This window comes from Centrocercus urophasianus, unplaced genomic scaffold, assembly GCF_019232065.1.
Source record: "Centrocercus urophasianus isolate 14NV4802_14NV808 unplaced genomic scaffold, USGS_Curo_1.0 seq_19, whole genome shotgun sequence".
In the NCBI taxonomy this organism is placed as follows: domain Eukaryota; kingdom Metazoa; phylum Chordata; class Aves; order Galliformes; family Phasianidae; genus Centrocercus; species Centrocercus urophasianus.
Window position 1 is genome coordinate 8,310,982 of NW_024884744.1, and position 21,298 is coordinate 8,332,279.

Sequence of the window (21,298 nt, forward strand, 5' to 3'; positions counted from 1 at the left end):
CGTCCCCACCCCCCATCCTGCACGGCCATGCCCGTATTGTCCCCATTCGCCCTGGGTGATGTGAGGTCATGCAACGGGGTCAGCATTTGGTATCCACAGAGGTGCTGCTCACCGGTCCCACGGCACCACTGTGCCCCCCCGCTCTCCTCCCCCCCCCAGCCTCGGTGCCGGTGCCAACCCCATTAACCTAATTGGCGCAGGCAGTGGCAGTGGGACCCCAGAGCGGGTGGGACGTTGCCCCCGAGGCCCCCAATTGTCCGATAATTGGCGTGAGCAGCCGAGCCCGGCCGCCACCATGGCGACATGCCCTGGCCGGGGGGGGGGGACACCGCGGGACATCCTCTGGGGTGCCCACCTGGATGTGGGGGTGGCGATGATGGGGGGTCCTTTGTGGGCTGGCAAGGTGGTGGGAGACGAAGGGTCAGTCCAGGGTGTGTAGTCCGGGGGCTGGAGGGGGGCAGCTGCGGGGTGACTGCGGGTCTAAAGGGGGGTATTTGGGGCTGGAGGGTCGCCTTCGGGACTGGGGCAAAGCCAGCAGCAAAAGCCTGGCGCGGAATGGGGGCGTGGTCACGTCAGGGGGGGCGTGGCCAGTGATGGGATGCACAGGGGCGTGGTTTAATGGGAGTTCGGTGGGCGTGGTCAACAAGGGGGCGTGGCCAGGAAGAGGGCGGGGCGGCGGGCGGGGCGCGGGGGTCGGTGCAGGGGCGGCGGGCGGGGCGGCGCGGCCCGGGCCGGGGAGCGGGCGCGTTTGGGTCCGCTGCGGGCCTGGTGCAGCCGGGCCGGGTTAGGTTAGGGGCCATGGCGAGCTCGGAGCGCAGCGCGCTGCTCACCTACCGCCTGTGCGGCGGTTCCGGCGAAGACGAGCGGGGTCGGGAACGTGGCCGGGCCGCCGCCGCCGCCACCCCCCGCAAGCTGCCCACGTTCCTGGGCGTCGTGGTGCCCACGCTGCTTTCTATGTTCAGCGTCGTCCTCTTCCTGCGCCTCGGTGAGTATCTCCTGGACTCCCCGGTCCCGGGTCCTCCTTGGGCATCCCCTCTCTGCAGCCTCAGTGCCCACCCCGAGCTCCCCCTGCTGCGGACCCTTTGCTCCCCCTGGTCTGGGTCCCAGTGCCGCCCTGTGCTCCCCACTTAGCTCCCTATGTCTTCCCAGTGCCCTCCCATGAGCATCCCAGTCTGGAATCTCAGTGCTCTCCTCCAGGCCTCCTGTTTAGGGGCTCCCAGCACCTTCTGCATCCTCCAACCCCAAGCTGAAGTTCCTGTACTCCATCTAGGTCTCTCCCAGTCTGGAGTCCCAGTGCTTTATGCTCCTCAACCACACACCCCTTCAGTCTCAGGGCTCCAGTGGTACCCTCAGGGCAGGAACCCAGCACCCCTAATCTGAAGGCCCCTGTCCCTGGGACAGGATCCCTCTGCCCCCCCAAATCCCTTCTGTAAGTCAGATCCCAATGCCTTTGTGTCCCCACACGCCACAGTACCGGGATCCCACTGCTCTGAGCATCCCTCAGTGCTGCACCCCAGTGCCCTCTGTGTTCCCTATGGTGTTCCCAGGGCTGCACCCATCTGTCATGCCCCAGAATTGGACCTCTCTCCCACACTGTTGGGAAGACACACATTGGCTGCCAGTGTGGTCCCAGTTTGAGCTATAACCCTGGTACTGGGCAGTATGGAGGACCTTGGAGGGGCATGCAGGCTGGGCCCAAACAGGGGCAGGCAGCAGCCCTTTGGAGGTACCCCGGTGTTGGGATGCCCTGGTCCATCTCAGGCAGAGGCCCAAACAGGAGCAGGGGAGGCCTTTCTTCTTTTGCTTTCTGCCTGTGGAAAGCCTTGGGCGGGAGTTGGCTGTTTGCCAGGGGGCCTGGAGGGGGCCCTGAGCCACTTCCTGTGGCTATGGGATATCCCAGCTGTGAGATGGGAGGCACAGCCCCATCCCTCATCCTTTCCCACCCCACAAGCTTTGCCCTCTAAGGCACTTCCAGCCCCACACTGAGCCCAGACCCTCACAGGAGTGGTGTTACCTATGGGAAGGGCATAGGGGAAGTTGGGGTTGGTGGGAGGGGAGCTGCCAGGAAGAGGAACTCCCACTTCGGGGGGGTCCAGGCAGCTGCCCTCCCCCTTTCCTGCACGAATCAAACATACCTCTGTGTCTCCATGACCTGGAGACCCCCAGCCCCTCCTGGCTGCACCCACTTTGTTCTCTTGTCACCTCTTATCTCTACCCCCAGCTTTTAATACTGGAATGGAGGGAGAAAACCCAGGAGGGCTCCCTGCTGCTCCCCCCACTTCCCCAAGCCCTCCCCTTGGCATCTCTGTGGCCAATCTCGTGGCTGAGATAGGGCATCTCCCTCTGCTGCTGTGGGCAACCCCTTCCTGCCCACAGTCCCTCTCACTGTCTGCAGCCTAACCGTGCCTTGGGCAGGGACTTGCGGGAGTCCAAGTGTCCCACTGAACCCCCAGGGGCTGCTGGAGCTGGGCTTGGTGCCTGGCTGACAGGGACACCCTCCCTGGGCTGCTTTTGCTTCCTGGTTTGCAGTGGGCCACCCTGCTGTCTCCTCCCTCCCTGTTTGTTTGCTCTCTGGGTGTGTGGCTCTGTGGACACAGCAGGAGGATGCCCTGAGGCTGGGGGCAGTGGCTGGGCTGGCATGCATGGGGATACATGTTCTGTGGGGGTTGTTCACGACCAGTTAACTGTAGGTTGACCTTGGCAGGGTTCGTGGTGGGCCATGCTGGCTTGTACCAAGCTCTGGCCATGTTTGCGGTGGCCTACTTCATCATTGGCATGACAGTGCTGTCGGTGTGTGCCATTGCCACCAATGGTGCACTGGATGCTGGAGGAGCCTATTGTATCCTTTGCTATGTGCAGGAAATCCTGGGGGGGTGCTCAGTGGCACCTGGGTGCCACAATGGGGCCGTGGGTGTGATGGGCATTAGTTTGGGTTGCTGACACATTCCCTTGACTCCACCAAGACATGATCAGTCGTGCCCTGGGCCCGGAGTTTGGGGGCAGCATTGGGATCATGTTTTTCCTGGCCAACGTGTGTGGCAGTGCCCTCTACGTGCTGGGGCTGGTGGAGGCGGTGGTGGACAGCTTCGGGATCCCGCCAGGTAAGTTACCCCACAGCAGGGGATGTCGGGCATCCCTTCCCCAAGCAGCCCTAGCACTGTGCCTAGCACTGTGCCTGGCATAGCTTGGCCAACCCCTGGTGCCTGCACTGAGCCCTACTGATCCCCGTGTGTCTCTGCCCAGGGCAGAAAGTGGGTTCAGGCATCCACGTCCTCCCCCAGAGCTATTGGTATGAGTTGCTCTACGGCACCATCCTGCTGGCCCTGTGTCTCATCGTGTGCCTGGTGGGTGCCTCCATCTATGCCAAAGCCACCTTCCTCATCTTCCTCATCGTGGCGGGTGTGCTGGGCACCATCCTTGTCAGCTTCTTCGCCACGCGGCCCCTCGGTGTGCCCATCCGCATGCCGCACCTCAACAGCTCGGAGACTGAGAACGGCAGCTTCACTGGCTTCTCGCTTGCCACTCTGCGAGAAAACCTGGGCGGTGAGGACACTGAGGGCTTCCCATGGTCCCCATCGTAGTCTTATACCTGCTGGGATGGGGAGGGGTGGCACCTGCCTCTGCATCAGCATGGGCTCAATGGAGGGTATGGGGAGCTGGTGAGCTCGTGGGGTGGTTTGTCCCATAGTGGTCCTCCTTTGGGGACAGGGGTGTTAAGGAGAGGGCACGTGGCAGATCTGTGCCACCCCAAGCAGCCCGTCACAGCCTGTGCCTCTGTGTCCTGCAGGTGGGTATGGAGTGGACTACACCACGGGGCAGATGATGAGTTTCAGCACTGTTTTCGCAGTGATGTTCAATGGCTGCACCGGCATCATGGCAGGCTCCAACATGTCAGGTAGGGAGCAGGGTGGCACTGGGATGGAGCTGGATGGTGCAGGGAGTGCTGCACCTACAGGCTGGTTACACTGCAGGGGACCTGAAGCGCCCGAGCTACTCCATCCCGCGGGGCACCATCTCTGCTGTGCTCTTCACCTACCTCGTCTACAACCTGCTGGCTTTCCTCATGTGTGCCACCTGCAACAGGTACAGCCACCGTTCCTTTCTGGAGTTACTGGTGTTGACATGAGCCAAGGTGAGTGCCACCGTGTGTGTGTCCCTCTCCAGGACCCTCCTGCAGAAAGATTACGGCTTCCTGCGTGACATCAGTATCTTCCCACCTCTGGTGACGGTGGGCATCTATGCTGCCACGCTCTCTGCAGCCATGAGCAACCTCATCGGGGCGTCCCGCATCCTCTATGCTCTGGCACGGGATGATCTCTTTGGTGAGTGCCTGGAGTGTGCTGGCATCAGCCTGAATCCAAATGGTGCCAGGGCTGTTCCCACAAAATGGACTCCCCTTGTGGTTGGGGGGATGATGCTTTGTGAATCTGTGTGGACTTGGGGTGTTGAGGCTCCTTTTCTGTTCTACCCAGCAGTACCCGCTCCAACCTGGGGTTGGCAGTGCCCCTGCAGATGATGTGGGGTCTATAGAGCATACCGTAGTTCTGCCAGGTTAGGGACGTGCCTGCACACCAGTCTGCCTGTAGGGATGCCAACACTTGAGTCCCCCCTGTGCCCTGGCACTTGCCCCAACCCCAGCACTCAGGATGGAGGCAGGGCTCATTGCCAAACTAGTTGGTGGCCTTTGGGCTGCCTCCTGCCTTGTGCCTGTCCAACCTGCCTGTTCTGCCTGCAGGCCGGGCGCTGGCGCTTGCCAAGAAGACATCTGCAAGCGGGAACCCCATCATGGCCGTCATCCTCTCCTGGCTGGTGGTGCAGGTGAGTTTGCTGGTGATGCTCCTGTCCCTGGGCTTTGTGCCCATGTTGTGTGTCCCTTTATGGGACTTCCCTGATTTGTTTACTTGCTGTGATCTGTGTGCTCTGCCTGCAGCTGGTGCTCTTCTCTGGGAAGCTCAACACCATTGCAGGGGTTGTCACTACCTTCTTTCTTTTGGTTTATGCCACTGTCAACCTGGCCTGCCTGGCACTGGAGTGGGCATCGGCCCCCAACTTCAGGTATCTGCTGCCTGCTCTGGAATGGACTGTCCACCCACTTGTCTGTCCATCTATCTGCCATCTGTCCATCCTCTGACCACCTTGAGCATTAGGAGGGCAGAGACCACTCAGGAAGCAGAAGGGGACAATCCCCTCGCCCTGGCACTGTGCTACTGAGCGGGCACAGATAAATGCAGCACCATTGGGTCCCCTCTCTGTAGGCTTTCCAGAGGTAATTTATAGGCTGTGCCGCCCGGCATCCCCCGGGCAGCTTGCCAAGCAGTGATGGAGCCCACTTTCCATTAGCGCTAATTAAACTAACAAGGAAAGGGGGAGGATGGGGGATCCTGTCTAAGGGGGGAGGATAAGATCTTCCAGGAAGGACAGTGTGTGACAGGCAGCTGCGCCGTGGGGCGGTGGGTGTGGGGCTGCCCTAAGCTGGGGGGAGCAAGGCAGGGTGGTTGGGGGACCTGGGTTGGGTACAGCCACCCCCCAGCTCGGCCCACGTTCCCCCTCCCTGTGTCTGAGGATGTGGGGCACAGACGGGCATGGACTGGTGCCTGTGGGGAGGCTGTGGAACTGGGTGGCAAAGGATCCCTTGCTCATCTCACGCTTCAGTGCTCCCCCCCCCCTCCCCATTGAGGTCTCCCATCAAGTGCAGCGGAAAAGGATTTTAATTACCTTTCAGCAAAAACAACAATTAGAGAAAATAACAGCATCTCGCCTTCCCGCCTCCGCCTCCCTGTGCTGGGATGAGTGGGTGCTGTATTCATTTGTTAGTGCTGCTGTGTGCCCCCCAGCTCTGCCCACCCTCAGGCCATCCCTGCTGCTTCAGGTCATCCCTGTTTGCCAGGGGCAGGCGGTGTGGGTCTGCCCAGTACCCTGTGTGGTGCCATCTCCCCTCCATTTGTGAAATATATGCCTTACAACAGAGGAGTGCCCTGTCCCTGGCACTCCTTTTGATGTCCCTTTCTTCCTACTCCAGGCCCACCTTTCGCTACTTTACCTGGCACACGTGCCTGCTGGGCATTGCCGGCTGCTGCGTCATGATGTTCCTCATCAGCCCCGTGTCAGCATCTGCAAGCCTGGGCTTCCTCCTCATCCTCCTCCTTGCCCTCCACTACCTCTCACCCAGCAGCACCTGGGGCTATATCAGCCAGGCTCTCATATTCCACCAGGTGAGTCCTGTTCTTCTCACCCATTGTGGGCTGGAGAGCTGATGTCCCTGGGGCTGGCATCCCTCTGGCAGTCCTGTCCCAGCTGCATGTCCTCAGGGCTGGCATCCCCGTGGGATGGCACATTGAAGGAATCCTTAGCTGCCTCCTTCCCTGCCCCCAGGTGCGGAAGTACCTGCTGATGCTGGATGTGCGGAAGGACCATGTCAAGTTCTGGCGCCCGCAGATGCTGCTGATGGTGCAGAACCCACGGGGCAGCGCCCGCCTCATTGACTTTGTCAACGACCTCAAAAAGAGTGGCCTTTATGTCCTGGGCCACGTGGAGCTACAAGACTTGGGTGAGGATCTGCCCTGTCCCAGCACTGGTGGCCTCTATCCCTTTCTGTGATGCTGTGGCCCTCAGCATTGCTCCTTGGCTGGGGTGACACCACCCCCCAGCTGGGCATGTTGGATCCAGGGAGGGAGATAACAGCATTTTGGACATATCCACAGCTTGGCGTAATGTAAGGGATGTAGGTGACTTATCTCTGTCCCATAATTTGTGTGCACACGTGTATCCTACTCACGTCTTTGCACATCTACATGGAGCTCCTGCGTGTTGGTACAGGCACGCAACCATGGCATGTGCCACCCCAACTCCACTGGTCTTATGCACACCCAGCAAGTGTGGGCATTTTGTGCACTCTTGGCACAGCCTTGCACACCTGTGTTCCTGTGTCCATCCACATGGTTCAGATGTGTTTCCACGTTCATTTGCACATGTGCTCCTTCACACGTGCTCACCCTGCCATGGCCATCCCCACCCCCAGCGGATGCTTGGGCTCTGCTCCCCCCCTCCCCACTCCTGTCACTGTTGCCGTGGTGACTAATGGCCTGAAATTGGGGAGGGGGATGGGGCTAAGTATTTTTTATATATTTATGTATAATTTCATATCTCTGGATGGAAGCACCTGCTTATGCCTTCCTTATGCTCATGTGTGCTGAGGTGATGGGGCTGCTCAGGGGGAAGATGGTGCTAGGAGTGCTCAGTGCCATGCTGGGGAGCTGTGAAGACATCAGAGAGACCCTAAGCACAGGGAACCCCGTGACTCATGCTGTCCTTGTCCTCCCACCCAGACACACTGCCCTCAGACCCACTGCAGCCCCAGCAGGACTCGTGGCTGAGCTTGGTGGACAAGCTCAATGTCAAAGCCTTCATCAGCCTCACCCTCGCGCCCTCGGTGCGGCACGGCGTCCGGCAGCTCCTCTTCACCTCTGGCCTTGGTGAGTGTCACTGGGCTGGGCACTGATGGGAGTCCACCCTGCCTTCTCTGCAGAGTGAGCGGTGCTGAGGGCTGTGGAGACACTCCCCCAAAGCCAGGTTGGAGATTGGAGGCACCTTTGTGCGTGCAGTGCAAAAGCCAAGCTGGGACTTGCAGACATAGGTGGGTGATGTCCACACCAGGTGTTTTTAACGCACTTGGCAATGGCAAAGTTAGGTTGGGTCATACAGGTATCTAGGCTGGGTCATACTGAAGGGTTTGGAGGCACTTGGATGGGCAATACCAAAGCCAAACTGAGTCTTGGAGGCATCTAGGATGGGTCATGCTGCGGGGTTTGAAGGCACCTGGATGGGCAGTACCAAAGTAACTGCTGTGGGCTAGGGTGGGTCTTGGTGGTACCTGGATGAGCAGTGTCAAAGCCTAGCTGGGGCTTGGGGCTACCTGAGTGGCCGGTAGGGTCCTATCCTTCGCTCCTACCCCACACCTTTGTGGTCTTTCCTCAGGCGGCATGCGCCCCAACACGCTGGTGCTGGGCTTCTATGATGACGCGGCACCGCAGGACAGCCTGGCCCAGCACCCTGCCTTCACCAGCACCCGTGAGGAGCTGCCCTTGGGCTTCCCCCCGCTGCGGGCCGCTGCCGCCCCCAAGCTGCTGTCTCCACGCGAGTATGTCGGCATCGTGGCTGACGCCCTGAAGATGCTCCGCAACGTCCTGCTGGTCCGACACCTGGAGAGCCTGGACAAGGTGTGGGAGCTGCGCCGGGCCGCCAGCCCTCCGCCTTCCATCCACGTTTGGCCCGTCAACCTGCTGCGGCCCGACAGCGCCCGCTACGCCGACACGTGCAGCCTCTTCCTGCTGCAGATGGCCTGCGTGCTCAACATGGCGCGGGCCTGGCGCCGGGCCCGCCTGCGCCTCTTCCTGTGCGTGGAGGCGGGCGCCATGCCCCACGCGCAGGAGGACAAGCTGCGCCAGCTCCTCAAGGACCTGCGCATCCAGGCCCAGATCCAGCTGGTGCCATGGGATGGGGTGGTCCGCCTGCACTGGCAGGCTCCACGGGGACCCCCAGGTGGCCCGGCGCCCGCTGAGCAGGAAGAGGCGGCGGTGAACTTCCCCCCCAACACCACCCAAGTGTCGGATGAATACGTCTGTGCCGCCAACAAGATGGTGCTGGAGCAGGGCCCGGCGCCTGCTGTCCGCTTCCTCTATCTGCCACGGCCCCCGGCTGACACTGGGCTGTACCCGCTGTACCTGCGGCAGCTGGAGCTGCTCACCCGCGACCTTGGCCCTACTGTGCTGGTGCACGGGGTGAGCGCTGTCACCAGCACCCAGCTGTAGGATTGTCCCCGTGTCCCCAACCCTCCTGCAGTCAGTGCCTTACAGCTCCGGGCTGGGTACGGCTTAGGGGGAGCTGGCCCCTGCCGTGATTTCCATTTGCAGGCCTTGTTCTAGGGGCTGTGCTGGAAGGAGAGTAGGGGGTTTTGGTTTTGGGGGGGAGGCACAGCATTTAAAGCTGCCCTGGCAGGATCCGGGCACTTAATGCATTCACTGTGCCTTTTCTCTGGGGTCCTCAGGACAGTCCCGTTTTGCTACCGGGAGCCCTTTGCCTGCAGCCCTCTCCCCCGTGCTCTCCTCCACAGGCTCCTCTGGGCACCCAGCCAGCAGTGGGGATTGATTAAAGGCAGCCTCGACCTTGGTGCCCCCACTCCCTGCCATCTTCCGTGCCTTTCATTAGGGAAAATTAAGTGGGAAGGGGGTGGGGGATGGGAGCCCGTGCGGCTGAGTTCCCTGCTTCAGGGAAGGAGGAGGCAGCCCTTTGTGGATGTGTGACCCTGTGGGGTGAGGGTCCTGCTGCCCCCAGAGAGGGGGAAATGAAGGGTTGCCCGGGTGGGGCATTGTAGCCCCATGCCTGTAGGGAGCAGTGGCAGAGTGGCATTGCCCTGACACCCAGCTCCCCATGATCCTCCCCCTTCCATCCCCTTACCCAACTGTATTGACTGGGGGAGGGCAGGAAATTGCCTGGGTGATGGCGATAAATCTATTGGGTGCCTGGCAGGTGGGCAGCGTGCCTGGGTGCTGCCTGATGAATTGCTTCCTATTAGCCCCAATGGGTGTGGAGGCTGCTTCGGGCTAGGGGCTGTGGGGGTGGGGGGGGGCGCGGGGGGTTAACAGCACAGCCTCTGCCTCCCACTCCCATCACCACCAAGGTGCTATTAGGCAGCTGTGCTCAGCCAGAGGGCCAGATGGCTAGGTGCTTTCTGGGGCGATAGAAGGGGGCAGTCTTGCTCCCCACTTCTTGCAGGGGGTTGTGCCTCCCCCCCTCCCTCCCGGAAGGACTTAGGGCTGGCTCTGCTGCTGGGGATGGGAGGTTGGTCCCTCAGCGTGGGCACCACACGGCTCCGACTGCCCACTGCATTTATTTACAGTCAGGAGCTGGCATAGGGCAGCCGGGCACCAGCGGGACCCGGCAGCCTATGATGTTAATTATCACCACGTAATTAAAAGCCAATAAAAAAGCCTCACACTTCATTAAATTAAAGCTTCGCCGTGCCACGCCGCCGCGCTCTGGCAGAGTTAACCTTGGCCATGCCAGGCCCTGGCACCAGGGAGGTGGGGACCCCCAGTGGGCTTTGTATTAGGGTGCAGCGTTTGGGGTTTATGCCTTACCCACACAACACCATAACACCGTTCATCACATGTGGGACGGTGCACACGTGCTGGGAGCATGCACCCCTATATCCAGCATGACACGTGAGCGCATCGCACGGCCACGTGTGACCCTGCACACCTTGCACATGCACCAGGATGTGGCCGGGGTGCTGATGCAGTTCCACACACACACTCCAAGACGTGCACACACACACACAGCTTGCTGCAAAGCCAGCACAACGCCCACTCGATGCACACCTACACAAACAGCATCCTTTCCTCCCTCCTCATGCACGCACCCTCTGCACCCCCACAGCTGCCCGTGTTCCTGGTGCCCAGGGCTGTTCCCAGTCCCAGCGCCCTCTGTCCCTGCTCTTGGCACCTCCAGCCCTTGGCTTACCCTGGGTGCTCCTCAGGTGCTGAATGGGCCAGTGGGACGGTGCCAAGCATTGGGGTGAGGGACACCCAGCAGCACTGGGGCAAGGGTTGGGGTGAAAGCACCCATCCGTGCCTCAGTTTCTCCAATAGCTGGGCTGTGTCGAGTGAGGGGGGCGCACAGAGGGACCCTTATCAGGACCCTCCCCCCCAGAGCACAATGGGAGCCTTGTCTGCAGCTATGGGAGGGCTAGGTGTGACGTTAAAGGCATGTGCATTGGTGTGCACGTAGATGTGTGAGCACACACATGGGCTGTGCACACGCGTGTGCACGGTGCTGGCGCTGGATGGGGCCGTGGCTGCGGGGTGCCCGCGGGGGTGGGCAGGCAACGGGGCCTCGGCTATTTCTTGGAAATTTTGCAGCATTCATTTCAGAGCAAATAAAAGCTGTCATTGCCAGAGAAATGATACTGATCGGGGTCTGAAAAGACAGCAAATTACCCGCCTGAAAATGCACCGCTGGAAAAAAAAATGCATATTAAACACACAAAAAGGCACTTTGCCATCAGCCGCGCTTCCCCCGCCGCTCCAGAATAACCACACTTTACATAATTCTCCCTCTCCACCTCCGAATTAATTTCACAAACAGAGGCAGAGGCAACCCTGTAACAATAGCGGAGGGGGGGGACGCAGGGATGGGGCTGCGGGGCTTTGTTCAACCTGGGAGGTGTGGGATAATAGGGCCCAGGCCTGGGCCTGGAGGGAACGGAAGGGTCTGGGGGAGGGAAACAGGTTTTTGGGATGGAGGGGTTTGGGTAACTAGTGTTGGGTAGATGTGCTCAGCTCTGGGGTGAAGGTCCACTGAGTTCCTCCACTCAGAACTGGGATGGGGGTCACTTGGGATAGGTATGTTGGGCAGTGCTCGCCCTGAGGGCCACATGCTTCCTATGGGGGGCAAACCCTCATGCTGCTATCACTTGTGAGAGCCTGGCATCACTGTCAGGGTGCAACGACCCAGCTGACGGAGACCCCCAGCAGCCACCCCCCCCTTGTCACTCTCCCACCCAAAGGGCTCAACACCCACCTGGCCTGACACAGCCAAACAATCCCCTTCCTAAGACCTCTCAAGGATCTTTCTGCACCAGTCATGAGGGCACACACTCACACCCAGCTGGGAGCGAATGGCGTTTTGGGGTCCCAGCGGCAGCGGGCAATGTCTTCAGCCATGTGGGCAGAGGGGAGGGTGAGCGATGGAGGTTGGCACTGTGCTGCTTTGCATTTTCAATGACAGACCCATGCCGGGTGCTCGGGAGAGTGGAAAAATCTTATTTGTCACCTGCTGGCGGTGCGCAGGGGCTCCTGCGCCGCAGCTAATCTCAGGGAAAATGAGGATGCTGGCGGGGTGGCCCGTGGGGCTGGTGGGGAGGGGGAGTCAGAGCTGGGGGCTGCAGGACCCCCAGTCCCACCAGGTTGGGCCAAATCAGGGTGCATGGCACAGGGCCACTGCTACCGTTCTTAAGGCTGGGGTGGGTGTGTGGGCTGTGGGCACCCCATGCGCGTCACCAGCCAATGCAACCCTTTTTCCCTCCAGCCCTGCTTTAGGAGCAGCCTATTGCTCTGCAGCACCAGCTCCACAGGTTGGCACTGCCCACGGTGTTTTTTGCTGGAGCATCACACTTTGCAGCAGGGATGGGTGCTGCCTGAGCCCCAGGATCTATCTACATGCAGTGCCCATCCCATGGTTGCTGTACCCCATTCTCTGGAGCTGCCACCCCCCAGGGGACGCCGCAGTGCTCTGCGGCCGGCTCAGATTTATCCATTCTTTTATATCCACACGCCTTTAATTTTTACGGCCCTGTTGGAGCAGTACCCACAGCTGTTAATAACATCGCCCCCCCTTTTCCTGCCTGCATCTGTCATGCTCCCACCAAGGTGCCAAGCGGGTCTGGGACCCTTCATCCTCCCCTGCTGAACAGCAGGGCTGGGCATCCCCTGCCCACCTATGGGTCTGGGTGCCGGATTCAGATGCTGCTGTGCCCTGTTGGGATTGGTGATGCCCAGTTGGAAGCATCTGATGGGATTCATAGAGCATGGTGTGAGGCCAAGAAAAGCGTCACTGTGTCACCAAGAGGTGGTGTGAGTGTGCATGAGTGTGTCCCATGGCTGAGCCACCAGTCCCCATGCCAAGCAGTGTTCCCATGCCGCACGGCACAGCACAGCACCTACCCCAGCACTAGAAGACCCAATGCTCACCCAAAGCACCCAGAACTGAGTGGGATGGAGGTATAATGGTACCCAGAAGGATGTTTGTGTGGGGCTGGGGGTCTGCAGCTGCTGTTTGGGCCATGCAATGGATGGGCCATAAATCTCTCTGCTGCCCCCCTCCCCCCCCCAGTGGCAGAGCAGCTCACGATATTTATGTTGGGGATTTATCTGCAATGCAGTTTAATATTCCTGGACCTTTGCGTGTGTGTGTGTGCGTGTGTATGAGTGAGCATATCCCCCCTCCCTGTGCCACCCCCATGCCCACTCTCTCTCACCTGGAGCCTCCCAAGCTCCATCTGTTGCCCATCCCATTGCATCCCCCCTGGGAAGACCGGACGGGCACCCGGGGGTGATCAGGCACCGCATGGGGGGGGAGGGGGGTCCGACAGTCGCGATGTGCCTAAGGGCAGTGCCCACCCTATGTGCCAGACTGTTGGATGTGGCACAGGCGTCCCCACACAGCGGTGCCAGCCTTGGTGGCACTGCCAACCCTACGCCAGTCCCCCGGGGCTGGGGGTCCGGGCATCCCCCCGCCCTCCCCTTGCCCTGCCTCCCCGCCGCCGGGGATGAGGTAAGGCAGGCGGGTGGCACAGGGCTGCTCTATTTGCATAATAATCTCGTTAATGGAGCCTGGCCTGCGGGAGAGACGGGCTGGAGACGCCACCCCCTCCCCGCCCCGCTGCCTCCCTCCCTCCGGCCCCGCAGCTCCGTTCAGCTCGGCACGGGGCGCGCAGCCGGACGAGCACCGCCGGACCGACCCGACAGCAGCGCCGGGGCAGCCTGCAGACATCTCCCGGCACGGCGGTGAGCACCTCCTAGGCACCCCCGGGCAGCCCCCGAGCATCCCGGGCAGCACCTCAAGAGCATCCCCAGCAGCATCCCCTGAGCATAGCCTGGAGCAGCCACCGAGTGCCGCGGAGAGCAAGAGGGACGCGCCCCCGAGCACCCCCGGATATCCCGGCGAGCATCTCCCGAGCAGCCCCGAGCACCCTCCCGCAGCCTACCGGTGAGCATCCCCCGAATATGCCGGGGAGCATTTCCCGAGCATCCCTCGAGCATCCCTTGAGCACCGCGGCGAGCACCTCCAGAGCATCCTGGGCAGCATCCCCGAAGCATCCTGAGCAGCATTCACTGGGCACTCCCGAGCATCCCATGAGCAGCCCCCAAGCATTCGGTTGAGCATCTCTCCAGCATGCCGGGGACCATCCTAGGGTCCATTCATTCCTTGCAGCCCTTCCAGCCCACCTCCCCCCCAAAATTCTGTGCTCACCGCTCACCCCACAAACTTTCCGGTGGCAGCAGCAGCCACACAACCTTTCCCCAGCACAGGGCTGTGATGCCCAGGCACAACTTCACCTAAGTTGCTGAGAGGGAGCAGAGGCAATGGGGCTTGGGGGTGCTGAGGGGGTCCTGCTGCAGCAATATGGTCCACACCCCCACTGAGCAGCCCTTTGTCTCCAGCATGTCCTGCCCACACCTGCAAATCTGGTGTCAGTGTGCACCGAGCAAGGACTCGGGTTTCCTTTTGAAGTCCTCCCCACCCTCTATCCCTCTTCTCCTCATGAGCAGAGCACCCCCATCTCCAGAACAGAGACCACGGGATACCGGGTGGTGGAGAGGGATTTTTGGGGGTTGTGGGGGATGCAAGGACCCCTCCAGACAGGAGCTAACTTTGCACACACGCAGTGTGCTGCATGCAACACAATCGGGCACAACGCACTGCAACGCAGAGCGCCGTGACCCACCCCAACCCAATGCAACACGGCACGACGCAACACGACGCAGTGCAAGGCTATGGAACCCGGTGTGCAACCACCCAACCCAACCCTGTGCTGTGTTCTCCTCCCCCAAAATCTCCCCAGAGCACTTCTTACCCTTCTGCAACCCCGCCTGGAGTGGCTGGCAGCCCTCTAACCCCCTCAATCCATGGTGTGTGGTGTGATGCTGAGCTCTCTGGATCACTGGATTTGCACTTGGAGCGCTGTCTCCAGATGGGTGGGATGGAGCTGAGCCATGGGCTGGGTGCAGGTGGAACCTTGCCAGAGCACTAGATAAGGACAAAGGGGACGGAGGGGACAGCGGCAGGGTTGGGATGCCTCTGAGCTCCTGGCATTATGGTCACCAATGCCATGAGCATGTTGCACTGCTGGGGACAATGACATGGGAGATGATGACAGCAAGAAACATCCCCCGTCTTGCTTCTCCCTACACCAATCCTTTGCCTTTTCCAGGAGCACCTTACCTACCTGGACATCTCCAGCATGAACTGGGGTCCATGAGCCCCCCTTGCAGCCCCCAACATGGAGAAGACATACTCACTGACTGCCCACTACGACGAATTCCAGGAGGTGAAGTACGTGAGCCGCTATCAGAGCGGCACGCTGCCCAATGGCTTTGCTCTCCAGTTGGGTGCTGGGGCCAAGAAGCGCAGTGGCGGTGGGGGGCTGCCGCGCTGGAGCCGCAGGGAGATCTGCCTGCTCTCAGGGCTGGTGTTTGCTGCCGGGCTCTGTATCATCTTGACGTGCATGCTGGTGCTCAAGTACCTGGCGGCTGAAGGGGACAGCTACTGCCTGGAGGGCTGCCAGGAGAAGAAGGCTTTCCTACGGGCGTCACGCTTCCTTAGTGCCAACATGGACGCCACCATCGACCCCTGCCAGGATTTCTATTCCTTTGCCTGTGGAGGATGGCTGCGTCGGCACGGCATCCCTGAGGACAAACTGGTGTACGGCACCATTGGGGCCATCGCCGAGCAGAATGAGGCCAAGCTGCGGGCACTGCTGAGCCGCCCGGTGCGCCGCCGTGCCGCCACATCAGCCGAGAGGAAGGTGAAGGAGTTCTTCCGCTCGTGCCTCAATCGGGCTGAGATTGACCGCCTGGGGCCGCGGCCCATGTTAGAGGTGATTGGGGAGTGTGGTGGATGGGATGCATCGCCGGGTAGTGGAGACCTCAATGAGCTGCTCTACAAGACGCAGGGGGTCTACAGTGCCGCCGTGCTGTTCTCGCTCACTGTCAGCCTGGACGACAGGAACACCTCCCGCTACGTCATCCGGGTGAGGGCACCTTCCCATCTTCATCCCAGGGGCACTGCTGTGACAGCAGCCATTCCTGCCACCCACGTCCCTCACCCTAGGGTGCAATCAGGGCATGGGTGGGTTCTGTCCAAGTGGCCAAGCCTCAAACATCTTCAGTGGGCGCAGCTGGGACATGGCAGTGGCATGGTGGGGACATCGCTGTGGGCATGATGATGACATGGTTGTGGGACACAGCAATGGAATGAACAGTGGTTTGGCATGTGGGAACATAAGGGTGGACACCAAGGGGGCATGGTGGGGATGATGATACCATGGTAGGGATGGAGATGGCATGGTGAAGTTGGAGATGGCATGTTGGGGATGGAGATGGCATGGTGAGGATGGGGACGGCATGGTGGAGACAAGATGATGAGCATGGCAGTGGTAGCGGTGGGCATGAAGTCTCTCTGATCCCCTTGCCTGGTGGTGCTGCGGATGAGGGATGTGACTGTAGGCGTGTGTGTGACTGTGTGTGAGGCAGGGGACGGGAAGGAGAGTGGCTGTGCTGAAGGAGTGCGTGTGTACACTAGAGGGAGCGTGTGTCACAAGGAAAGGCTTTGGGTCTGTGTGATGGGGAAGATGCAGGCTTGCGATGCGTTCGGTTGTGCAGCATTGCCCATCCCTGTGCTCCCCATGGGGCATCCTGCACAAAGGAGTGAGGACACTATTCGGGGGGTCAGGGAGTGCCCTGCCACCAGTGCAGCTCCCCACTCGCCCTGGAGATCTGCTCACCCCCTGCCCCCATCTCTCCACAGATTGACCAGGATGGGCTGACACTGCCTGAGCGCACCCTGTACCTAGGGCAGGATGAGGAGAGTGAGAAGGTGAGGAGTGGGGGACAAAGGGGGAGAGGGGGCAGCACGGGTGGCACACACGTCCCTTCCATTGGCACAGATCCTGGCTGCTTACCGTGTCTTCATGGAGAGGCTGCTCACACTCCTGGGGGCTGAGCACGTGGAGCAAAAGGCGCAGGAAATCCTCCAGCTGGAGCAGCATCTCGCCAATGTGAGTGGGGGTCCTGGGTTTGGGGTGCCCCTGCCCTGCCCTTGAGGACTCCATCCCCTTGGACATCTGGCACTCTAAGGCCTTGGAGACCTTCATGTCTTGTCCATGGGACTCCCAGGGACTCCAGCCTCACCATGTTGGGAACTCCCAGTTCCGCTCTAGGGGAGCTCCATTCCCCATCCTTGGGAACCCACTCAAGGCCCTTAAGTACCCCATGCCCATATGTTAGGGAACCTCAGTCTCAACCTTCGGGGACCTCCATTCCCAGTCCTTGGGTACCCCAGCTCCTTGCTGGCCCCATGCCCTTATCTTGGGGAACACAAATTCCAGCTTTGAGGGAACTTGTGTCAGCCCTTGGGACTCCCATTGGGCAGTGAGACATGGTGGATATGGGCCCACAGCCCTTCTTGCCCCAGACCTGTGCCTATCCCCATGCCAACTTGCCTGGATGGGAAGTGGGGAGGTGACAACTGTACCCACCCATGCAGATCACGGTGTCTGAGTACGACGATGTGCGGAGGGACATCAGCAGCATGTACCACAAAGTCACTCTGGGCGAGTTGCAGCGCATCACCCCCACGGTGCGTTCCCCCCCACCAGCACCCTGCTACCCACATATCCTGCCTGCCCTGTGCCCCTGCTTGTCCCTGTCCTCTTGCTCCATCACTCTCCTTGCTGCCACTCCCATGTACCCTGGTAAGAAGAGCCCTGTGCTGCAATGCCCTTATGTCCCTAGAAATATTCTGCACTGCTCCCCCAAATCAATGCACTCTGGATGGTGATGAGTGCATCCTGCACTTCCCTGGGTGCTGGGTGCAGTGTCAGGACCAGACTTGGTCCCATGGGAAGGGGTGGTGAAGGCTGAAAGCCCAGTGACACGAATGGGGTCCCCACCCTGATGTGCTCTTTGCTGCCAGCTCAAGTGGAAGCGCTTGCTGGACCGCATCTTCCATGACAACTTCTCAGAGGATGAAGAGGTGGTGCTGCTGGCCACGGACTACATGCACAAGGTGTCTGACCTCATTCGTGTGACACCCAGCAGGTGAGGGGGTGATAAGGCACAGTGGGGTGGGCACAAGGGGAGCTGTGGATGGACCCTCAAAACCTTGGTGGAGGAAAGCATCGTGAGTCCCCACCAGAACCTCCCCATCATGGTTGCCAACAAAGCCATCACCCTGCACCATGCCTTGAACACTGCAGGGATATCAACAGAGCCATCTCATCCCTGGGTGCCATGGGACATGGGTACTCCATGCTGGGATGTCCCCTCTCTGGTACATGCCCAAAAAGGACCTGATCCCACCCCATTTCCCCAGGATCCTTCACAACTACATGCTGTGGCGCATTGTGGTGGTGCTGAGTGAGCACCTCTCTACTCCTTTCCGTGATGCCATCCATGAGCTCTCCAAAGAGATGGAGGGCAATGAGAAGCAGCTGGAGCTGGGCAAGATTTGCCTGAGCCAAGCCAACAAGCACTTTGGCATGGCCCTAGGTGCTCTCTTTGTTGAGGAGTACTTCTCAAGTGCCAGCAAGGCCAAGGTAGGTGCCTTCCTGTCCCTTCGTCAAGGTGCCATCCTGCAAGTAGATGGTTGGAACATTGTCCCACCACCCATGGTGACCCACTGTAGGTGCAGCAGCTGGTGGAGGACATCAAATACATCCTGGACCAGCGCCTGGATGAGCTGGATTGGATGGATGAGGAGACACGGAGAGCTGCCAGGGCCAAGGTGGCAATCCCCAGCATATTCCCCTGTCTTTGTCCCCATGGGGAGACAAAGTTGGACAGGGACCCTGACCCCTCCGCCTGCATTGCCCACAGCTCCAGTACATGATGGTGATGATTGGGTACCCCGACTTCTTGCTGAAGCCAGAAGCCATCGACAAGGAGTACGAGGCAAGGGGCACACAGGGGCACCCAGTGTGGGAGATGGGCCCTACATCTGGCTAGTTTGAGGTGCAGGCAGACCAGGATGGGAAGATACTAACTCAATACAACTCCTGGTAGATCACTTGCATGACCACAGCCACATAGGTGCAGCCATTCCCCACATTGCACACCATTCTTGGCAGGACTGAAGATGTCCCTACCCCTGATCACCTCATCACTCCAGGGAGGTGATGGGGACACAGTAGCACTTGTACCCCATCCAGCGCAACACCACAACTCTACATTTTCTGTCCCCAAGGATCATAGGGGTGGGAGGACACCTTAGCTCTGTTCCCCACAGAACACAGAACACAGGGCTGGACTTTGGGGCTGGAGTCCCCTCTGATGTGGCCATGTCCCCCGCAGTTTGAGGTGGATGAAAAGACCTACTTCAAGAACATCCTCAACAGCATCGCCTTCAGCATCAGGCTTTCAGTGAAGAAGATCCGTCAGGAGGTGGACAAGTCTGCGTGGGTATCACTCTATCTGGGAGAGTGGCCATGAGACATCCTAGCTGTGAGAGGGGGTGGCATTTCCCTGTCCCTCCGTGTCCCCACAGCCTCCATCTCTCCTTGCAGGTGGCTCCTGCCCCCCCAGGCCCTCAATGCCTACTACCTGCCCAACAAGAACCAGATGGGTGAGGCATCACCCATGGGGGCACAGTGTGGGGTCCCCTGGCACCAGGGGATGCTGCAGGGTAAGAAAGGGTTGTCCCCACCCTGCAATGTTGTCCTCTGTTCCCAGTGTTCCCTGCTGGCATCCTGCAACCAACCCTCTATGATCCTGAGTTCCCGCAGTGAGTGTGGGGCTGGGGAGGGGGCCAGGGCAGGGCTCTGGGTGGGGGCAGCTCCGGGGGTGACTACTGCTCCCTTTGACAGGTCGCTGAACTATGGTGGGATCGGCACTATCATCGGGCATGAGCTGACCCATGGCTACGACGATTGGGGTGAGAGACCTCCACCCTGCTGGGGTGGGAGAGGGGGTCCTGGGGCCACCCAGCTCCCTCAGCATGACAAATAGTGGTGCCTGCAGGGGGACAGTATGACCGACATGGGAACCTGGTGCATTGGTGGACAGAGACGTCCTACAGCAAGTTCCTAAAGAAGGCGCAGTGCATTGTCAACCTCTATGACAACTTCACTGTCTACAACCAGCGGGTGAGACCTCACCACAGCGATGTTCAGGGACCCCACCACTTAGCACACCTCCGCTGAGAACACCCTCAGAGCCCTGAGGGGGAAACTGAGGCACTGCCTTCATGCCATCATAGGGACAGGGGACATCTCTGCTCAACCCATGTTGCCCCTCTCTTGGCAGGTGAATGGCAAACACACGCTGGGGGAGAACATCGCTGACATGGGGGGACTCAAGCTCGCCTACTATGTGAGTGTCCCCCACCCCGGGGTGTCACAGCCCTGGCAGGGTCACGGCACTCCTGCTTTCTGGGGGTTCTGTGGCAAAGTTTGGCACTTCTTATTCTCCAGGCTTACCAGAAGTGGGTGCGGGAGCATGGCCCCGAGCACCCCCTGCACCACCTGAAGTACACCCACGACCAGCTATTCTTCATCGCCTTTGCCCAGGTGAGGTGGTGCCTGTAGCTATGAGCAGCTCCTGGGCTCTGCAGATACCCCCACTATCCACCAGACCACCTGCACAGCCTGTGTGCTCTTGGGGACCCTACAATAACAACCACATTCCCCCATCCCTGCCAGAGACACCCCCCCCCCTACAACAACTTCACATGAACCTGGAGGACCCCACAGTTGCACATACCACAGCCCCAAGAGACCCTGCAGTAACAAACAAACATGACCCTACAACAAACATTCCACAATGCTCCCAACCCATCTGAACCACGTTTGTAGGCTCCTGGCAGACCCTTCAATAACAAACACAGCATTGTTGCCCTCACCCCCCAGCAAACAGAAGGGCCAATCCCGGTGGGGATCAGGCCCTTGGGGATCCTGATGGGTGTCAAAATCTGGAGTTCCTGCCTATTTCACCCGTGGGACCTTGTTCCCCCAGAACTGGTGCATCAAGAGGCGATCCCAATCCATCTACCTTCAGGTGCTGACAGACAAGCATGCCCCGGAGCACTACAGGTAGAAATGGGAGCATGGGTGGGATGCGGTGCCATTGGGGTGGGCAGGGGTGAGGGGCAGGGTCTTTGGGACAGCTCTGAGCTTCTCCCCCTGCCCACAGGGTCCTGGGCAGTGTCTCACAGTTTGAGGAGTTTGGCCGTGTTTTCCACTGCCCCAAGAACTCGCCCATGAACCCGGTGCACAAGTGCTCGGTGTGGTGAAGTTGCTGTCCCTGCAGGCTGGCACCCCATCCCTGCACCAGTGCCGCTCTCTGCCCGCTCCCCATCTGCCCTGCAGGCAAAGGGTGCACCCCAAAATAGGCAACCACTTGGGATGGGGTGTGTCAAGGCAGAGGGGATACACTGGGGTTATGAGCTCTCTCCCAGTGGCACCCTCTTGTCCACACTACCCCAAAGCTCCCAGCTCCCCACATCCAGCTGCTCAGGGCAGGGAGGG

General features: G+C 60.0%; 2 protein-coding genes across 3 annotated transcripts; both read left to right on the forward strand.

Annotated features, from left to right (window-relative positions):
- The first annotated feature begins 769 nt into the window (after window positions 1-769).
- Window positions 770-9,175, forward strand: SLC12A9 (solute carrier family 12 member 9). Its single transcript, XM_042820301.1, has 13 exons — window positions 770-985; window positions 2,705-2,839; window positions 2,964-3,101; window positions 3,244-3,543; window positions 3,788-3,895; window positions 3,972-4,083; window positions 4,165-4,322; window positions 4,736-4,818; window positions 4,931-5,055; window positions 6,020-6,212; window positions 6,373-6,547; window positions 7,326-7,472; window positions 7,975-9,175. The coding sequence occupies exons 1-13, from the start codon at window positions 799-801 to the stop codon at window positions 8,805-8,807; spliced, it is 2,694 nt and encodes an 897-aa protein (XP_042676235.1). The 5' UTR covers window positions 770-798; the 3' UTR covers window positions 8,808-9,175.
- A 5,883-nt stretch (window positions 9,176-15,058) lies between these two features.
- ECEL1 (endothelin converting enzyme like 1) lies at window positions 15,059-21,149 on the forward strand. Of its 2 annotated transcripts, none has more exons than XM_042820313.1 (17): window positions 15,059-15,808; window positions 16,585-16,653; window positions 16,724-16,834; window positions 17,323-17,415; window positions 17,752-17,876; window positions 18,151-18,373; window positions 18,463-18,561; window positions 18,654-18,728; window positions 19,128-19,231; window positions 19,340-19,398; window positions 19,506-19,557; window positions 19,640-19,707; window positions 19,794-19,918; window positions 20,079-20,144; window positions 20,246-20,341; window positions 20,787-20,863; window positions 20,964-21,149. In XM_042820313.1, exons 1-17 carry the CDS (start codon window positions 15,059-15,061, stop codon window positions 21,061-21,063), a joined length of 2,292 nt encoding a protein of 763 aa, XP_042676247.1. In that variant the 3' UTR covers window positions 21,064-21,149. The 2 variants fall into 2 exon arrangements, with proteins under 2 accessions (XP_042676247.1, XP_042676248.1); XM_042820314.1 differs by having other exon boundaries at window positions 19,128-19,225.
- The last annotated feature ends 149 nt before the right edge of the window (window positions 21,150-21,298 follow it).

What these genes read in the sequence shown, in the direction of transcription:
- SLC12A9 (XM_042820301.1), top strand. Translation starts at nt 799, where the DNA reads ATGGCGAGCTCGGAGCGCAGCGCGCTGCTCACCTACCGCCTGTGCGGC. An exon ending in GGCAGGCTCCAACATGTCAG is followed by an intron (nt 3,896 to 3,971) that starts GTAGGGAGCAGG and finishes GTTACACTGCAG; the next exon opens with GGGACCTGAAGCGCCCGAGC. An exon ending in TCTCCTGGCTGGTGGTGCAG is followed by an intron (nt 4,819 to 4,930) that starts GTGAGTTTGCTG and finishes CTCTGCCTGCAG; the next exon opens with CTGGTGCTCTTCTCTGGGAA.
- ECEL1 (XM_042820313.1), top strand. Translation starts at nt 15,059, where the DNA reads ATGGAGAAGACATACTCACTGACTGCCCACTACGACGAATTCCAGGAG. An exon ending in AGGATGAGGAGAGTGAGAAG is followed by an intron (nt 16,654 to 16,723) that starts GTGAGGAGTGGG and finishes CCATTGGCACAG; the next exon opens with ATCCTGGCTGCTTACCGTGT. An exon ending in TCTTCATCGCCTTTGCCCAG is followed by an intron (nt 20,342 to 20,786) that starts GTGAGGTGGTGC and finishes TTGTTCCCCCAG; the next exon opens with AACTGGTGCATCAAGAGGCG.